At 42.1% G+C, this 19,367-nt stretch overlaps 1 protein-coding gene across 4 annotated transcripts in view; it reads right to left on the reverse strand.

The window, feature by feature from the left end:
* Positions 1 to 1,120: 1,120 nt before the first annotated feature.
* The window catches only part of CMIP (c-Maf inducing protein), a 139,892-nt gene continuing 121,645 nt past the window's right edge, over positions 1,121 to 19,367 (reverse strand). For 2 of the 4 annotated variants that reach the window (XM_076349059.1, XM_076349057.1), the window contains 11 exons: positions 16,941 to 17,006; positions 15,813 to 15,839; positions 15,295 to 15,343; positions 13,674 to 13,799; positions 11,017 to 11,133; positions 9,435 to 9,575; positions 8,428 to 8,475; positions 7,512 to 7,658; positions 5,885 to 5,990; positions 4,665 to 4,735; positions 1,121 to 2,106 (listed from right to left, as the gene is read on the reverse strand). In XM_076349059.1, coding sequence (XP_076205174.1) covers positions 2,053 to 2,106; positions 4,665 to 4,735; positions 5,885 to 5,990; positions 7,512 to 7,658; positions 8,428 to 8,475; positions 9,435 to 9,575; positions 11,017 to 11,133; positions 13,674 to 13,799; positions 15,295 to 15,343; positions 15,813 to 15,839; positions 16,941 to 17,006 — 952 coding nt within the window. In that variant the 3' untranslated portion in view covers positions 1,121 to 2,052. Of the gene's footprint in view, positions 2,107 to 4,664; positions 4,736 to 5,884; positions 5,991 to 6,831; positions 7,156 to 7,511; positions 7,659 to 8,427; positions 8,476 to 9,434; positions 9,576 to 11,016; positions 11,134 to 13,673; positions 13,800 to 15,294; positions 15,344 to 15,812; positions 15,840 to 16,940; positions 17,007 to 19,367 lie in introns of those variants that run through there. The other 2 variants (XM_076349060.1, XM_076349061.1) reach the window with 2 other exon arrangements.

Consider the following 19,367-nt stretch of genomic DNA (forward strand, 5'->3'; position numbering starts at 1 on the left):
GAGCGGTGGCACAGAGAAAGCTGTGAGAGCGCAGCTCTTTGAGACATCGTCCTCGGTAAGCTGTCGTCCTCCGGCTCGGGCGTCTCTGCACCTCCCACAGCATCCCTGCGTCATCGGGCCAGCGAAAGCTTCCTTCAAAGAAAACACAAAGCACGCAGCTAAAAGATATTCACTTACAGTTTATTTTTGCCTGAAATTATTTCACATCTCTTTGTACACAGCTACAGAACAGTAGTAGTAAACCATTGGTAAAAGCAACAGTGCTAAGGAAAACGTTGGCATAATTTTTCTTCTTTTTTTTTTTTTTTTCCTTCTTTCTTCCCATACTGCATCCACATACAGTTTGGGATTTGAAGGGGAAAAAAAACCTGGCACACTACATGAGTTAAGACTCAATTTCTGTTTCATTTATTTAAAAAAAAAAAAAAAAAAAAAAAAAGAACATGATTTGGGTAGGGGTTGTCTACGTAGCAACAAAGTTTAAAAACAAAAAACAAAAACAAAAGCTTGGCTTCCATTGAATAAGATTAAATATATATATTTATATATAAAAAATTACATTGGCTGTATGTGAAACCTTGAGGTGCTGAAGAATAAAATAAAGGTGTTAAACAGAGGAAAAACTTTTTTGTTTTTTTGTTTGTTTTTTTTTTTAAATAAGCAGCTCTGTACAATGAAGGCTCATTATGAAAAAAAAAGTCAACAGCATAGTTATAAAAGAAACCACAATTTTTAAAAAATCATCTTCTAAGCAATTGTGGAATTGGAAAAATGTAGCAGTCACATTTACAGACAGGTCAGAGCTATCGGATCAGCAACAACGCTATTTTTTCAGTCTCCCCAGAGGAACATGCAGAACAATGCGTGCACAGAACAGGTAGGGGGAGGGGGGGGAGGGCGGAGAAGGGGGGGGGGGAATAGAAAAAGCTGATGCACAAAATGGAGGGAGAGCTTTGTTTTCTCTTTTTGAAATATCGGACGTAAACAGAAAACAACTGAGGCAACTTGTAAAATCTACAGAGTTTTGCGAACATCCCGTTGGCAAAATAAACGACGTCTTTTCCCCATCTCCCGTGTTTAAACCTGACATGGTTTGAAAGACTAAAGAAAGTTTTCAGACTTCGGAAGGAAATGTGACTTTTATTAATCTCTGCACCCCCTCCCCTACAACCGTACCCCCCCCCCCGACAGATATTTTCCTTCCTATTTGATAACGTTTGAGGCATTTTGAAATCAAAAAGACAACGCGATGAATGTTGTGACAGAGAGGGAGTATAATACAGTATGCATTACTAAAAGGCAATTCTTCAAGAAGGACATTTCCTTTTAAAAAAAATAATAACAACAACAAGACAGCAAACTAGTTTATACAGTACTATACGCAAAAAAAGGGTAAAAGAATTAACAATTCATAAATAAAAGACAGGTCCCAGACCTGTTATTTGTGAACCATTTTCTTAAATAGGTGCATTATGTAAATCTTATGTACAACAAAATTACTTTGCATAACAACTGCAAGGACACGGGGGGAGGTGAAAATCATATTGGTTTTGGTTTTCTTCTCTTGAGATTTTTGTAAGTTTGATTTTCTGGAGCAAAACTGGTGAAAGAGGAGTTCTGACTGGATGGGTGCCAGCCAAGGAAACCCAGGTAAATAATGACAAATGAATATATTTTTTTTTCTCCACACGGCATAAAACACAAAGGCAAATAAAATCCACAAAGGTGTTTTTTCCTCTTTATAATCCTCTTGCTGCTACAAAGTCCTTTTTTTTTCCTTTTTTTTTTTTTTTTTCCTTTTCAATTTAAATTATGTTGATTCCGAAATCACAAAGCTGAAAGAATCCGTCCGGGTCCAGGCTTGCCCCGTCCCCCCTGACACACACAACGCCACTCTACCCCACAACCACGACTCCTACCACCAAGTCCCAGGACTCACTGCTCTACAGGTATTAGCCAAAAGTTATTTTCCGGTTTGTTTTTCTCTGTTTGTTTTAAAAATCTTTTCCTTCTCATGAGAAGCAAAAGAGAAGAGTTGGAGGCAGGGGGAGTTCACCACGCTTCGGTGTAGCGGACGTCCACTTCTTTCAGATTGGGTAGTTTAGCCTGTGGGGAGGGTAGGAAAAGGTCAGAATTAATGACACGCATTCAGGACTCGGGGAAAAAAGTTCCCGTCAAATCTGTACCGTCAGCAAACCGGGAGGATTGATCTATCGGCCACAAACTGCAGGAAGATGCGCTACGACCTCAGCCCTGCAGAGCACCAGTGCCGAGTTCAGCAGTGAGCTGAAGCATACAGGTGTTAATGAAGGAACAAGGTGCCGAGCCTTTACAGACACACAAGACTAAGTCACGCCTGCGGCAAAAACGAGCAGCTCTAGTAAAACCAATGCACCAGCGATCAGGTCCAGATCAGACCCCCATCTTTATTTTTTATACAAATGCTTAGCAAAATTTGTTTGTCAAACTCCAGCCGTGAAGGCAGTGGACTCAAACTGCAGCCGCCAGCCACACGTTCCTTCTTCAGCCTCCACACTAAGTCGTTGCTTGATTTTTCCCTCCATATATTAAAAAAATTTGGAGAGCGTTAGCAACTTTTGGTGCCTTTGTGGTCTCCTTTCCGTAACTCCACTGCATTTGGACGTATTGTTCCTGAATTACCCTGTGCGAGGCAGATGGGAATTGGCTGTTCGCACCGTTCCTACTTGTCGATCCCGTTTCCATGCTCTCTGACCATAATTGTATGGCTAATTCTCTCAAAACAAACAAACATGTTTAATTAGGCTAGGGCATAATTGAGGAGTTGGAAGTTTCTAGGAGTCATTATTACCTCACTCCTTGATTTATGTGCACGCATATTTTGATAAGAGCTAGTCATAATCCTACAGACACTGCCAGCAAATAATTTTTCAGTTAGGCAATAATGACTTCAGTAGTGGGTGTTTATTTATTGTCTGGTTCAGCCTGCCTGGTACACATGTGGGTGTCTGTGTGTGTGCAAGTGTGTTTAGTGGGGTGGGGGATGGAGCGGAGAGGAAACGTCATCACTGGCTTGTGCCCCGAATGCTCTCGCAGACCAAGGGGAGAAGAAGGAAAGATTTGTATCAAAAATACGTTCTTTGAAGTCTGAGCTGTTCTCAACAGACCTACAACCATGTGCCCCAGGGAAAGAAACTATTACCCTCCCTTTGAACATGCACAGAGCTCTAAAAAAAATGGCCACTACGATAGATCTCAATGAAAGAGGTGAGAGGGGAAAAAGTGACGCATGCCTGTTTTCTCAGCTTTTTTAATTCTCTGCAATCATCGGGACTTTGCTCACAGCCAGTTTTGCTGTTTGCCCTGGCAAATCACTTTCTTGTGTTGCTGCTAAGGACTGTTAATGCAATACCAGAGCAGAGGGAACCAGTTAGGAAAACACGAGTTTCGGTCTGAACTTAGTGGCAAAGTGGCTCAGAAGCAGGGGTAGGACTGGAGGAGCCTTTCAATAGACTCGATTTCAGAGCCCTGGGCCAAATACAGCATTGACCTTGATTGTCTGTAAATGCTTGGGGCCTGATACAAGCTCCATTGTGTGAACCCATCTGCAAGCCAGCTGTTAATTCCAAGGACGACTTCTTTGCATATACAATTGTGACACAAGTTTTGAAAACTTGATCTTGAAAAATCCATGCTAGCAGCATTGCAACTGAGTCCCTGGGGGAGCCCTGGCTCCACAGCCAGAACCGAAGATACACATTTGCAGGGAATTTTGAAAGCAGAGCGGTTTCAGGACTTGCCTCAAGTTTGAAACTCAACCCAAGGTTGTGACCTTTTTGAATAAACCTGGCACAATCTAAGGTTTCAACACACAAGACAACATAACGTGGAGTTTCATCTTGAGTGCTTGGGTTTATAAGGTAAGACTTTGGGAGATGTGACTCACGCAACACCAGAGTGAAGACGAAGTCCACGTGAAGTCATGAAAGCCAACGCATCTCAGGCAGTCTTTGTCTGAAACCACCTGGGGCCGTTCCCCTCCCACAGCTACATTCTAGTTCTTTACACCATTTTGCTGAAATGGTTCTAAATTCAGAGTACAAATGGTAACACCAGACATCTTACATGTCAAACTTGGGAACTGAGCATTTGTGCAGCTGTTTCTGTTTAAAGCCCAGTTCCAGTCCAAGAGGTGTCAAGATAAGCTTGCACCTTCCTCAGTGCTTTAATTCTCCCTCTGCATTCTGAACCAAAGCTCCGTAACGCTGTTCACCCACGTTACTTTTGCTCCTGTTAACGGTAGAGGACATGGCTTTGGAGGTGCGCACTAGATTTTACCTATCTGTGTATCCGCATCAGAAACAACCTGATACGCTCCTGTTTATGAAACCTTTACTGTTGATAGCATTGGCAGAAAGATTCAGTTTCTGATTCCATCTCATACTCGTCCATTCAGCATATTAAATGCTTCCTGAGTCCATCAAAGCCAACAACCTCAGAAAGCTGTTTTCAGTCATTATCTCCCCAAAATAATCCACTTTACCCTCTTCAGATGACTTTCATGCTACCCACTCCATGGGGCCAGTTCTCTCTGCACTAGGCACTACCAACCATGTACTTGCTACATCTGCAAGTCCTCCTGGGCCAGCTACTTCTCATCTTTAGTGGATGCAATTCAGAAATACCTTGAGATCTTCATAGGTATCTGCTGAAAGTTTGGTGCTGTTCATATTCAAACTACACAGGCTCTTCATGGCTAAAAGAGAAAACACACAGATATTTATGATCATGCTGCATTTTCTTAAAATATCAGGCTTACAGTAGGCCAAAGCATAAACAAGACATGACTATGTGCAGCACTCTCAGGAAAAAGCTGAATAGTGTAAAATATAGAAGTACGAATGGATAAACAGCTGTTTGGGCCCTCATCCAGGAAAAAGTCCCTATTTAGGAAGGGCCATTAAGCATATGCTTAAGTATGCTGACTTCAAAGGAGTTCAGGCAACTTCTCATAATCAGTTTCCTGCACATTATTCTGAATAGTGCCCGTTCTCAGTGCTCTGCATGGTGCACGCAGGGGCCATGCTGATCTAGCAGTCCTCCCTCTCCCCTCCCTGCCCCCCATTTCCATTTTAGGCTCCGGTACTTAGCAGAATAGTTTACTAAGATGAGCCATAACTACTGGCCTGTCTGGCACGTCTGTGTAGGATCAAGCCTATTAAAGGAGCCCTTCAAACCCAACAGGCGAGGTTTATAATATACTGTTGGATGTAGGAAAGGGTCTCATTCTGGCACGTCGAGCAGCTCTCAGTGCACAAGGGAATCCTGACTGCTGCTTAGATGGCCCCACTCTGCCTTGCCCTATTTATATTAAGAATAGCGAGAGTTTCACCTCCCCAAAAAAGAAGGAACAAAAAATGCCAGAGAGGGTACGAAACCTGCTGTGCACGGTTGCTAAACTCACTAATAAGTTGCTACACGGCTTTGTAATCTTCCCCTCCTGCACCACAAGGTCAGACTCCCACCCAGAGGGGACACCCACAGGAGGGCATGTGAAAAAAGCTGGGAAGTCCCAGGGCAACAGGTCACCATGTAAGATCGAGACAAGTGCCATCAGTAAGGTCGGAGGCAAGAGCTAGAGCACGGTCTGGGACAAGAAAGTCCACACGAGGCCACTAAGCATCAGCAGGCTCAGACCACCATCCCGCTTCCCCTGCCTGCAGCTGAACAGCGAACTTGAGCTGGCAGGGAGGAGGGAAGTTTAAACCCAAACGCAACCACGGCCTGTCCTAAATCCCTGCGGAAGCAGCACTGTGGCAGCCAAGAAATCAATCTTCTGTCTGAACCCACGTGAATTCCTCCGAACCCACATCATTTTCCTCTGTAGCTTATTTTGGTCACTTACAACTAAGTGCCAGCAGCCCAGCATCCGTGACAGGAGTCTCGCAAAGGTTGAGCACTTGCAGCATCGTGAGGTGTTCAGACAGAAGCCGCAACCCTGCATCTCCGAACTGTGGGGCGCAAGCAAAGTTGTTTTCAAACAATGCAGGAACATCACGTGCAAGTACCTCAGTGCAAACAGGGCACGTTAAAACGAGGTTTGCAGATGAGCCCTCAAAGCCACACTCAGATTGTTTACTGCGATCTCAAATGACAGGAGAGAAAGCAAAGAGTTTTATTCCTATTTTGCAGATGGGGAACCGAAAAATTAAGTGACTTGTGCGCACTTAACCGCAGGCCATCATTTAATTAGAATGGTGCCTTTGAAGTCTGGACTTTGTATGAGAGAGCTCCCACCCAGGCTATACAAGACGGTTATGGCAGTCTCAGCCAGTTCCCAACCACATCACAAAAAAAAGCATAATGCAAGTGGTATTAATTAGCTATTTTGGTCTCAAGAACAATGTACTATTGATCGGTAATTGTTCTATTGACCCACTTCGTTTCTGCCGTTTCTAAATTCTAGATTAATGGAAACCAGGATATCACAAAATAAAACGGAATCTAAACTCGGTTTGTTGGGGTTTTTTAAATAAAAAAAATCATACAAAAAGCAGGCTCTTTGTCCAGTGAAATCAAACTCATTTTGAACAAGAAGCATCAAAGTTTTCAAATCCAAAAGTTACATTGCTAGGACAGATCTGGAGGAGATACAAGATGGTCTTAAGACAATCAAGCAATCAGATTCTACTTTACATTCCCCACACAAAAAGAGGAAATTTCTGGGATACAAAAGTAGTTAGGAAAACAAAACAAGATATTTACATGACATTTGAGTGAAAAAAAAATGCTGCTTTTTGTGGTTGCAGTGAGAATAATCATATTTTCAGCGAGGACGACGAATAGGTGCTAACAGAAAATGGGGAGAACCTATTCAAAGGAAAACCTCAGAGACCAAAACCAGCACGGAAATGTAGAAGAAAAATTTAATTGTAAAAGCTCTTTCAATTAACAGCTGAATAATTTATTCAGTTAACTTGGCCTCTTTTTGCTTACAAAATAACCACATTCTCATTATAGTTTCCTTCTATTTATTCATTATTTGAGTTTCTTTTTGTTGCTGTTGTTTTTAAAGAAATTCTGGTTGATCAGCATTCAGGGCAATTCTCTGCCTACATTGCATAGGCTCTGTGTTTTGCTTGACCAGATGAGCTGCACAATATCATTTTTTTCGTCCTAAATGGGTGAAAGCATAAGCACTTCTCAGATGAACAGCAGCACAGGTACTGTAAAGTACACAGTATCAACAATGCCTAACTGGAACATTCAACCCAAGATAACAGCAACCCTTTTATAATTAAAAATAAAATAAAATTTAAAAAATTAAAAAAAAAAAAAAAAGAAAAAAGAAAAAAAGAAAAACCAGCCTCCAAGATGAGCTAGACCACAGAAAGGCCCTGTAAAAATAGCATGAGGACAAACTCATTCTCAGCTAGCCTCTTCACACACTCTTCTCGTGCTGACGTAATGTGAAATTTCAGAATTAGTCAGCATTGGTTCCTGCTCTGAGTTTCAGTCTGTAAAGCACTTACCTGAGTTGACCACAGGTTCAGCTGCTTGAGCGAAGGCAGTTTAATGAGGTGCTCAGCACAAGCACTTGTCACATTGGTAAAGGCCAGGCTGAGGTTTTCCAAATTTCCAAAAGATCCCGAGCTTAGCAAGCGGGCCAGGTCTGCATCCTGAAAGCAAACAACAGATTGATGAGCGAGATTATTGACTCCTCAGCCTGCAATCATCTGCAGTGGTGTCACTGATACTGTTAACCAGCAAGAGTTGCACAATTATACCACTTGTTTACAGTAATAGAGAACCACACAGAGAAGTTTCTGCTTGTTTGGCAAGCAGCTGGGCTCTTGTGGCAGCATTGCTTCACACACCCTGGGAAAAATGCATCCAGACATTAGGACAAAAATTTTCTTTGCGTGTGTATCCTTATGAGACACGAAGGCTTCAGTGTCAGAACAAATGTCGAAGATGGGTCTTTTAACTTAATGAAGATTTCACTGCAAGTTCTAGATCCAAACTGTGTTCAGGACCATTACCTGGCCTCAGTGAAGTTAGTCTGGGTTTACACCAGGCTTAACTGCAACAGCGATGGGTCTCTTTCAGACTTTCATGTCTATGATCCAGAACTGGACATTGTGAAGTCTGCTTTTTTTAATGCAAAATTCTGTCCCCAAATATACCGTTAGATCCCACTGTAAATTCCAAATCTGCGCACCAGTATAAATCTGACAGTCTGACGCGTGTACTTACGTTGGAAACTGCTGCACAGACCCAAGAGCAGAAATGTGCCCTTATTTGTGTAAACTCGAGTTGTGTTGACAGAGCAAGTAGAATGGCTCCCCTCTCGACTGACCAAAATCACTGTGCCACATGGCAAACATAAATCAAGTGTTTAAATACGGAAAGATAAAGCTTGTTTTTCTATTGACATGATTAACTTACTGTGGATTTGGATGGCAGTGTTAACCTTGTGGGACCACCTTTTCTTTGCTGTAAGAGAGAAGATATTTTGGTCAAACAAGTCGCCATTCTACATTTCAGACCAACTGAAGTATAGCAAGCTCTTCACCAGAGCAAACCCTGCTCCGATTTCAAAGCTCCCTGCCAGCCCTTCCACCTCTTCCCTGCTTTTTCTGCACTGACAGATTTTTTTTCTGAGTGTGCTAGATGCAGGCCTGTTGCTACCCAGGGGACGTCCACTAACCGCAGCTAGTGGTCTTCGTGCCATTGGTCAGCATTTGGTCTGATTCAGCCTGCCATTATTTAGTTACTTTCACTTTAAAGGAAACAGCCTTAAAATGCCGGACTAAGATAGCAAAGGGGTTGAGACTGCACAGCGGATAAAATCATTTGTTTGACTTCAAAAAAAGCATATACTTTTCAGGCTGGGAGCAGGGGTTAAAGAAGACATATAAATGTGAAAGAGGGAAGAGGAAGATTGCGGGCATGTTTGCATAGGTGAAAAAGTGCTAATGAGAGCAGATCTATCTTCAATCTGTAGATCCTGTCTTTAAAATCAGCAAAAAAATCCTTTGTCATAGGCTGTAGCTCTGAAAACTGGACCTAAAGACCATCTCGGTGAAATGTTGTGAATGTCAAAGCATTAAGAAATGCTGGCCAGCACTAGAACCATTTGCTACTCATATGTCAAAAGGTGGCAGAATTTGACAAGCTGACTTGTAAGATCTTAAGACAGCAGGATTTCACCTTTATTCTTTCACACAGCTTCTAAGCAGGTTATTGAATATCATTCATAAACATAGTATGGGATTAGACACATCAGTAAATATCACACAGTATATACATTCACAGTAAAATCCTCCAAATACTGCTCCCATCCTGTTGTTAACTGGGAATTTCACACCCTGCTTATCTTTCTTTTGTACCTCCATTTCTGGAGAGTACAGACCACAATGTGCTATGGCAATACTGCATGCAGGGCGACATACCAGCTCTTTTAACTCCCTCTGCCTGTCACACAGCTGTTCATACATTCTCTTTCCCACGTCTGTGCTTTCCAGGGTAGAGATGATCTGGAGCTGGGTGTCATTATTATCGATGATGTTGTATTCCAGCATCAAACACAAAATCTAGCAGCAGAATGAAAGAAGAGCGGTCACTGCAGTGCTTACATTCAATTTCTTCCAAATATCCTAATTACACTGGGCATGCTAATTTAAATTACTGGCTAAGTTTTCAGAGCGTGCGTTATGCAGGCTAGATTTGAGGATCGTAGCAACATTTACTGACCTTCCAACACAAGAAACCAATTTTTAATTCGTAAAGAATGAACTCTAATCTCCGAAAGTCAGCCTATCTATCCTGTCTTCCATTAGTGCTCATTCCTTCTGCCCAAGAGGTGCAATTACTTTGCATCAGTCCTGGAAGATGGCTTCATGCCTCAGCCCTCTTCAGAACAGGTACAATCGATCCAGTATTTCCCAGGTACACCGGCTAGACTGCAGGTTGGCAGACTTGGGACATTACACATGGGCAGTAGAGCTAAGCAGTTCCCTAAGTGCTGGATTTTCTGTCCCTAAGTGCTGGGGTTTCTGTGCAAGCACAACGCATGTGAAGTGTATCCAGCCTATAAGGCAGGATGGGGAAAGGCCAGAGAGGCGCCGAGAGAAGATGAAGCTGGGAGCTCACTGCTGTGGCCAGGACACCCTCCATCTCATTGGGAACACGCCTGACTCACCCCTGGGCAAGGGGCTGCCAGGAGCAAGTTAGACACCGGGGGATGATTCCAGTGGGTCACACGGGCTTAGGACACAGCTGCCCCCTCCATGCTGCCTTTCCTTTTCAGCTACATACCATGCCGTTGCAATTAAAATGCAAAGTTTTTATTCCCTCCATAATTTTAATTATTTTTAATGAAAAAAATCAAGCAACATTATATTCAAATTCATGCAGCACACTCTTTTATTTACTGGATTAAATTAGCATGCACAGATCTAAGTCAATGAAAAATCGTAACTCCTTCCACCCATTTAACCACCCTCTATTTCCATTTAAAATATATGATATTTATCAAGAAACTTCTCTAAAGAAACCCAGAAAAATATGTATAAACAATTAGTGCAACAAAAATAACTAATCATAAGAACAAAAAAATGTATATTAATGCAAGTAAATAAGGTTTTGTAAATGCACTTCTTGTGCACTGCTCATTTTGCAGGCATTTAGTCACGGAAAAGCCTTGTGGTTCTGAATTCTGACCCCTCGCCACAGCCTATACCATCATGGCCATTTATTTCCCATTTTAGCCTCTCCAACTGAATTATAGCAAACAATCTCTCCAAAAATTCTCGCACCCACCTTTCATGTAATTCACACTCATATCTGCAGAACAACAATACTCCATTCCACCTAACCAAGAGGAACACAACTGCCCACTGCTGGTGTTTGATACGACACAAACCTGAACTCAGCTCCTCTAGTTCCACTAGATCTAATTCTGGGAAAGGCAGTGTGAAACCGAATCTGAATACTGCTCGTAAACCTATATGACTACGTATGTTTAGGGCTTACCTCTACCATCGTCTGGTTACCCCTCAAAGCCAGTAGCATGCAAGGTCCTAATTTATTTTCAGCCAGTGAAAGCAGGAACTTCTTTGTTTTATAACAGGATCCCATTAAAATATGAACCTATTTGAGAAACAGAGCTAAAATTAGAGGTGTAAGCCTAAGAAACACATATACCTCTGGAAATGACATTGTTACGCAGTCAAACAAACGTAAGTATTTGCAACAAACCTAAAGAAAAGGAGGCCCTCATTACGATTATGGTTGCAGTCTCTCAACAGCTTTACTGCTGATTGGAAGTGACTTTTTTCAAAAAGGTGATGCCTAGTGAGATCTGAGGGAGCTGGCAGTTTTCCTCCATAAAGGAGCTCAGCTGACAGCCCAGAGCCCTTACATAGGCTTCCCAGGAAACATCAGAGCAGCTGTGCAATTGCCCCGATCCCTAGTAACACGATGAACCCATTCCCAGGGGAACCACAGGAGCTTTTGCTTTTGCATCTGTTTGCGGTTCAGTTTCTCTGGAAATGCCAGCTGGTGAGCAAGGGTTGTGTGGGCTGCACGTCTAGGTACAAGGCAGTGGTGCTGGCAACCTGCTGGCTGAACACTAGCCTTGGTTAAGGGGTGGTGACAGACAAAATCACCTGTTCAGAATGAAGACAGGAGCTGACTGGGAAAGGAAGGAGTGCTTTAAGAAAATCAGCAGTCCTGAGCCCTAAGTCAGAGATGACTTCATGTGCTTTCATGCTCTTGGGTCATTATCTTGCTTTCCCTTTCGCTCCATTTTCCCTGAAGGGAAAGAAATGCTGAGAACACTGCCTGAGTAAGACTCCTTCGAGTCCACTAGCTGACAAAAGTGTCCTGCAGACTCTCTCCTAGCTCCAGAAAGCATTGGATGATAACACGTAGTAACACCTATGGCAGAAATGCAAAGCCACTTGTACAAACCAAATATAAGAGTCTCTTCTCACAAAAGAGGTTGGCAATATTCTTTCCCATTTAGAAGCCCTAGAGATTAGCTGCAGAGAATTTCGGGTTCCTAGCTGAAAGTCTTATTTTATGGCCCAGACGGCTGATTCACACCAGCTTGCTGGCAGAGCACTATGTGAGAATTTGTAGTTTTTGATGACCTGGGCAGTAAGAGCTCCATTATGTAGACTCAACATCAGCACTACTCTACAATAAGCTTGTAAGTACGTTCTGTGGTCCCCCTGGTTCATGGTATTGCCTGGACTATGTTCAATACTGCTGAAAATATCGCAGCCACGCCATGATGGGGTCAACATGTGCTACCATGCAATTCTTCTTCCTCATGGCTTCATTACCAGCAAGGCCTTTAGAAAAACACAAAATCTTTTTTTCTTAAGTATCCATCAGCTCAGGTGGCCTTTAAAAACAGTAAGCTTCAAGCCAAAAGGGATTTCATTTCATGCACTTATCATTAAGCTTTTTTGGAGGTTTTCTGGAGCGACAGAAAATACTGACCCTAACACTAATGTAAGGTCCATCTCAGAACAGGATGTTTTTCAAACTTTATGGTTAGTCGTTAGCAGCTCTTTAAGTATTTATCAACATCCTTGCAAAGGGCACAGAGTACTGCATATTAATGTGTTAGCATTGTGCTTTCTCATGCACGCCATCTCCTGATGCTCATAAATATCTTGGACCACAAAAGCTCTCAGGAGAAATGATATAGTTCTGAAGAAATTTTCTTTTCAAACATAAAAAGACAGAGAATCAGTGAAGAGGGATGAAACCTTTTGTGAACAGTCTTTGTGTGTTATCTGTTTCAAACATATCTGATCCCTCTGAATTTAAGTTAAGAGTATAGACAGACATGCATGTTCTTTACAACCCAAAACATTCAGCATGTGGGAGATGCACAAAGTGTAGATCGCCCTGACGGTCACTTCACTGTATACCCCAACAGCCAACTTCAACAAATGTTTTTCCCCTTACCAGGGAAAGGAAGTAATATCATTTCCATCTTACTTGCTATATGGAGAATTAAGACACAGTGAGGCCTACGTGACTTGACCGAGGCTGCATAGGAAGACAGGGCCAGCATCAGTGTTACTTTCTGTCTAGTCCTTCTAAGAGTTACAAAAGAAATAACTGCAGGAAATGGAATGCTGGTTTCTAATTATACCTCCCCACAATAATGTAATTGGGCAGAGAACCTGCTAACACATTTTTATATCTAGCTATCCATCCTTTGATTAATTCAATGTTACTGTTGTTTTTAAATTCCAGGGCAGCCTATAAATGATGTGTGGATCCTAGGTGTGGACGTGCAGAACAGTCTGTCTCCCCTGTCTGCCAGTATTCGATATTCTCTGAGAGAGTTTTTTATACAGATGCAAACACACGTATTTATAAATACAATAATACATACATATGCGCACACATATACACATGCATGGTTTTGTGCATTACATCACCAGTGAAAAAACACACCAAAGTTCAAAAAGAGAAGGCTAACATGTTAACTGAATTGCGACTGCAAGGAAGTTCAATGGATTTGGTGATATAAAGATTTAGTCTTCCTGGTAAACACTTGTGGTTTACAGAACCATGATTTTGATAATTTTTTGACAAAAGCAAGTAAATCTTGTTATTGCCAACTACACATTAGCTACTTACTGCAAAGAAGTTACTAAACTCACATTATTGCAGACACGTACCATACTGGCAAACAGCTCTCCATCATCATCACATGCCACTCCTCCAGGGCTGTAGAGCTGGAACCAGCCGTCTTTGCCAGCCCGCACACTCAGCAAACATGAGTGGACCTGCCAAAAAGTGAAGACATCGGGAAGGTTACAGTTCCTGCCAATAATCACCAGCATCTCCCACACTGGGCCAAGAGAAGTAACTCTGCAAAACCAGGGACTGCCGGAAATTTCATGGTTAATATTCCAATCTACAGAGCTGCAGGCAAGTCTCCACTCACAGAATCCATTTTTTCAGTATAAACAAGGAGGGAAGCTGTATCATCACTAATTGCATGGCCTTTTTCATTCCCTTTACACAAATCAAACACAAAACGGCTCTGATCTAGAACAGCTCCTTTCACTTGGGAAAAAAAACAACAACCAAAAAACAAAAAAAGAGACTCAAATTTCTGAGCTGCTGCCATTTCCCCCCCATCCTCCCAGCATGTGTATCTATACTTCTGATGTGATCTGCATACCAAATGCAGTGGCTGATGGCTTGCTCATTCCAATCATTAAAAATTCCTATTACTCCTGCTGTAATAAAACTTGACCAGAGTCAGGGTGAAGGAAGTCCACAAGGAAAATTCAACAGGGATACATAAGACAGAAGTTGCACAGAAGAACTGGCACCAGTGAGCAACCATTAGTCTAAATTTGGCCCACTGTAGAGATTACTATATCTAGTCCCACAGTTTAACAGAAGAGTCATAATTAAGCTTTTTTTTCCTCCCCCCCCCCCCCCCGCCTTGAAGAGACAGATGTTCTATTTCAATTTTTGAGTGGTGGTGGGGGGAAGGTAAGGTCCATGTTCTTTCCTTTGGGCATGTAACACTAGTGACAGATGAAACCCTGGTGCCATTCTAAGACAAGAAGGTGTCTCTTATCTGACAAGGATGACTACTGCTCACAAAGGCTAAAACCATAAAAAACAGGAGTTCTGGGCAATGATGATGACGACACAGCCTCCTCACCGACAGTTTGGGAGAGCTTTCTTCCCTTTATGCCAACACCAAAAATTAATGCGGATGAGAGGTTCCCACTGACTCAGCCGAAGCTGATGATGTTGAACAAGCTACATGTGCAGCTATGAAGCTGTCAGCCACCATGAGGCTACAGCTACGCACCCATTCCAGCAACACACCTCCCACCCCCTTTCTCCTGCTAATTCATGGGAATTATGGTCATTTGCACACAATGTAACTGAAATGCAGCTAAATAAAACCTGTTATTTTGTAAGCTGTATGGATCCATGGATTTTGCTTCCCTTTTTTTGTATGGAAGATGAAAAGCTCTGAGAGATTCAACAGAGTGGGAAATCTTGCTGGTTGCAGTTTAATGCGGAGCACGGACATCAACTGATGCCAGACAAAGAGGTCACAACACATGTTTATACACAAGAAACCATTCATACTAAGACAGTGTGCCCTGAGTGGCTATTATTCCCTAAGAGACTTAAGCACAGCAAAACCACACCATGTTTTGAAACAAACTACTTAAGGAGCGATCTTCTGAACAAGTATGCTTGCAATCCCTCCAATTAATACTCTGTGTAAACTGGCAATAAACTCACTTCTTGCCTCGGGTCTTCTGCAAATCTCTGAATCACGTATTTCAGCTCCCTGAAACAAAAAAAAGTTAAAAGGACAAGAATAAGCAGTTGCTGGTTGCAGTATTCACACAAGTGTCACATTTCTCTTGGATTACACTTTAAACGATATATATTCATGCACTTTAGAGAGAAACAAGTTGAACTGCTTCCATGGGAAGGAAATATAAGCTCTAAAAGTGATTGCCAAGGACAGTGCCTATTCACAATAGTCTAGAAAAGCTTTCAGAGATGTGCAGTGACGAACTGGTTTGTAAATTCTATCAGCATCCAGTGTCTTTAGTCCTTGGGCTCCTGCCGTCACAGTAAATTACAAAGAAAACTACATCTTTTTATTGCTAACAGAACATGGTCACAGCCTCTCACAGATAAAAAACGTTAGAGGCACAATATTGAATAATGCATCATTGCTATTATTGACTAGTACGAGTATTTTAAGTAATTACCCCCTTTAATAAAACAAACAAGCTCCACAAACTTACTTTGTGAATTTCTCATGTGCAAGAGCCCTGAAATTTAAAACAGAAAACAGAAGAATATGAGGATTTGAGAGAAGGGGCGGCAGGGGGAACCCAAAACCCAAACAACCACTCTTCAGTTCTTTCCAGATAATAAATGGATTTGCTAAGCAACTGCAGCACACGAGACAAAAAGAACAATCTTTCCAAAAAAGATTTGGTAAAGTCTCCTTCATTAATCGGGGGGGGGGGTGGGGTGGGTGGGGGGAATCACTGGTAACAAATCTTGTAGCTCTTCCTCAGTCCTGTCTTAGACAAGGCTCTGACTAACATCAGTGAGAGCTTTGGGTCAGAAGAAAGTAAGTAGAAGACTTACAATACAGCTATATAATTAAAACCAGAATTTTGGCTACCTCCAAGAGCCAGGTGAATTCTTTAATTGCAATGCATTAAGGTACAGTCACAACTAATTAACATCATACATCAGTAAAGCAATTAATGGTCATTCTGTGAAGTGCCTTGCATCATGGTATGGTTTATACCTCCCCCAGGACTCACGTTTGACTTGGGTAAATGATGTCTCTGTTGCCTATCTCCAAGCTCTCGCCGTAGCCCAGGTAACCTGGCACGGAGGATTAGACCTCTCTGATTCAAGACATCAGGTCATTAGGGGATGTGATAAGCTAGCAAATTGTACAATTATAGGTTGTAATGTTTGTCCGTGGAGGTCTGCATTTTCTAAACACTACTGTTCAATTAATAGGTTTCCGAGGGAGCTCGGCTGATGTGTAGGGTAGCTTCTTCATTTAATGCAAAATACAAATGGTACAAGTCTCTGTGACGCCAGTACAGCATCCTCCTCCACTAAATCTCTTACTTTACTCTCCTCCTCACCAGTTTTCCTTCCTTTCTTGTCTGCCTGTCTCTAGTTAACCATTTTTCTCTTCAGGATCATCTTAGAGAAATGGGGAAGGAAGATGAAGATGGGGAAGTCTTTGCGTCCCTCTGCATCAGCCAAAATCAACTCTAGATTCTAAATCAATACTAGAGGCACACAGCTCCTATTATCATCAGTTTTTAGCTGACATTACATTGTCCCATAAAACAACAGTAACAAGAATAACCCAAGTAACTAAGACAGTGCAAACTTACTCCTTGGGAAATGGGATAGGTTGAAGCAAGCTGGCCAGTGCTGGTCTCCAGTCATCATAGTCTGACCTGAAAAATGAACATTTTATTAATAAGATAGATACCAAGTATTGAATATGGTTGGTCAACAGTTAGTTCAAGGAGTCAAAAGCTTTTTACTGCAGGCACCTACAACCCTTCTGTTTTACTGAGACACTCTAAAGATCTACGGTGACATTTCCCTTTCCATTTTCAGCACATTCTCCACTGAGGCACAATAAATCTGGTATTTACAATGACCTCCAGAGAGGCCTTCTTTATGTCAACTTAAAGACATTTGCTGTTTATGAAACCTGTTGACATTTAATCACTAAGTAATACTTTCATCTAAGTTGGTAAAGCAATTACCAGGCCGTTGCTATTTACAGCTCTGCTCTGCATTTAATTGGAATTATTTTTTTTCTGTAAGACATAAGCCCATTTGTAAAAACAGATATACACACACGCACACCATTTTTGACCTTGGCACAAAGGAATGGGTCAGTTTAAACAGTACAAAGCTCTTAGCTTATGAGGGAAGAGACTAGGGAAGGAAGCACTGTCAAAATTATTAAGAGTGAAAGAGGACAGATGAGGATAATCACAGCTGAGAGCTCAGACCAGTGGACCCTGTAAGAAGTGTCTCCTCTCCGTTGTGTCAGCACCACAGATCCCAGCTGATGTATTTTGTTTTCATCTCTGCTGTCAATATACAGAACTGTCCTTCTACGAGGAGCCATCCGTAAGGGGATGCTCACGTGAACTAAGATAAAGAGAACATTTTGCTTTACAGCATGCACAGGTCAGTGCAAACTAATGTGCAGCGTATCATCTCAATCTACCTGCAAAATGCCAGCTGCTCGAGCACACGTGGTGAAGCAGGTACAGCCTCTCATGTAGGAATGGCACTTTGCACACTTCCGCCCCTCTCCTTCAAATGATCTCAAACATTTAATGATTAGTTAGCACTAATTAACTGCCATACCAATGCACTGCACAAAGGCTACAACCGTTGTAAGATGGATGAAGAACACAGAAGGTAAGAGAGTTTGGCAAGTCAGCACCGAAACAGGGCACGGAACACACCAGCCAAACCCCAGATCCTGGCACTGCCTGCTAGGCCACTCTCAGTCCAATTAATACCAATGAGTACACACAGAAGTAAACGTAGTAAACCTCATATGGGGTGAAACACCTTGGGATGTCCGGAGAAGACAATGTAGAAGAGCCTACCATCTCCTCCTACTGCTGTTACCCTTTGGATTTCAGTTTTAAAAGTCAGATTATTGGCTGCAGCTTACTGCAAACTTGACACAAAAGTATGGTGTTTCTTTAGGAAGGAACGGAGTGTAATGTTCTCAAATGGACAGTATCTACTGATAGCATTAGAAACAGACAACATATGCACAGGAAGTGTTCCCAAGTAATGCAGTTTTTGCAAAGAGAAGGTTCTAGCCCAAAGAAATTGAAGACGGATGCATTTCCAAAAGTCTCATCCATTTTTTTAACACATAAAACAGAGATTTCCATAAACTAATAATACACATGATGTTGGACAGTCCACAAAGGCATGTTCATAGACACAAAGAAAACTTATGTGCGTGACCAGCATTCTTAAGAAGCAATGCAGAGACATTTTAATTGAAGGGATAATCATGATGTAAAAATCAACCAGGGAGGCAGTTATCACTTGCCCAAGAGTAGTATGAGTTCGGGTTACAAAAATATATAACATCTCAGGCAAGTACCCAGTCCACAAGAACAACTATGATCTGCTAGTAGCTTAATGTATTAAAAAACAGATGAATGCTGTACAAAAGCACTGTGGGATGGGTTAGTAGCTCTTCTTCCATACTGCTGTGCAAAAGTCCCAAGTTCAATACAGACACTTTTCTTGCCCGTGCTAGGTGCAACCTAGCACAAAACTAAATGCCTATAATTTCGATAGGCAACTTCAGCAAGTAGTCCTGCGCTTTTCATGGGTGCATTACCAGATAATCCTAGCACGTACTTTCCAGTTGTTTCTTGGAATCCCTCTACCAAGAGGCTAAGAACCACAACATTGTGTTGAGTTCAGGGAGATGTCTCCTCTCCCACCTGCAGTTGTTAAACAACCATAAAAGCACTTAGGTACAAGGCTGGGGCTTAAAGGCAGGCAGTTCAGCAACTGAGGTGGCACTGGCTAGGCAAAAATCTCAGCGCTGGTTCTCTTCAAAACACCAAACAAATAACATTTGAAAGTCTTGGCTATTTCCCCTAATAAATGCAACTTGTTTATTTTCCTCTTGTTATCTTTAGCACTTGAGGCATGAAGCATAGCGCATATGAAGCTACTGTAATCCAAAAAAGAAACCTCATGCCCATGCCAGCTGCGCTAGAAACCATTGAGCCTAATTTTCTCCTCCATCAAGA

Source organism: Aptenodytes patagonicus, chromosome 11 (assembly GCF_965638725.1).
Source record: "Aptenodytes patagonicus chromosome 11, bAptPat1.pri.cur, whole genome shotgun sequence".
Classification (NCBI taxonomy): domain Eukaryota; kingdom Metazoa; phylum Chordata; class Aves; order Sphenisciformes; family Spheniscidae; genus Aptenodytes; species Aptenodytes patagonicus.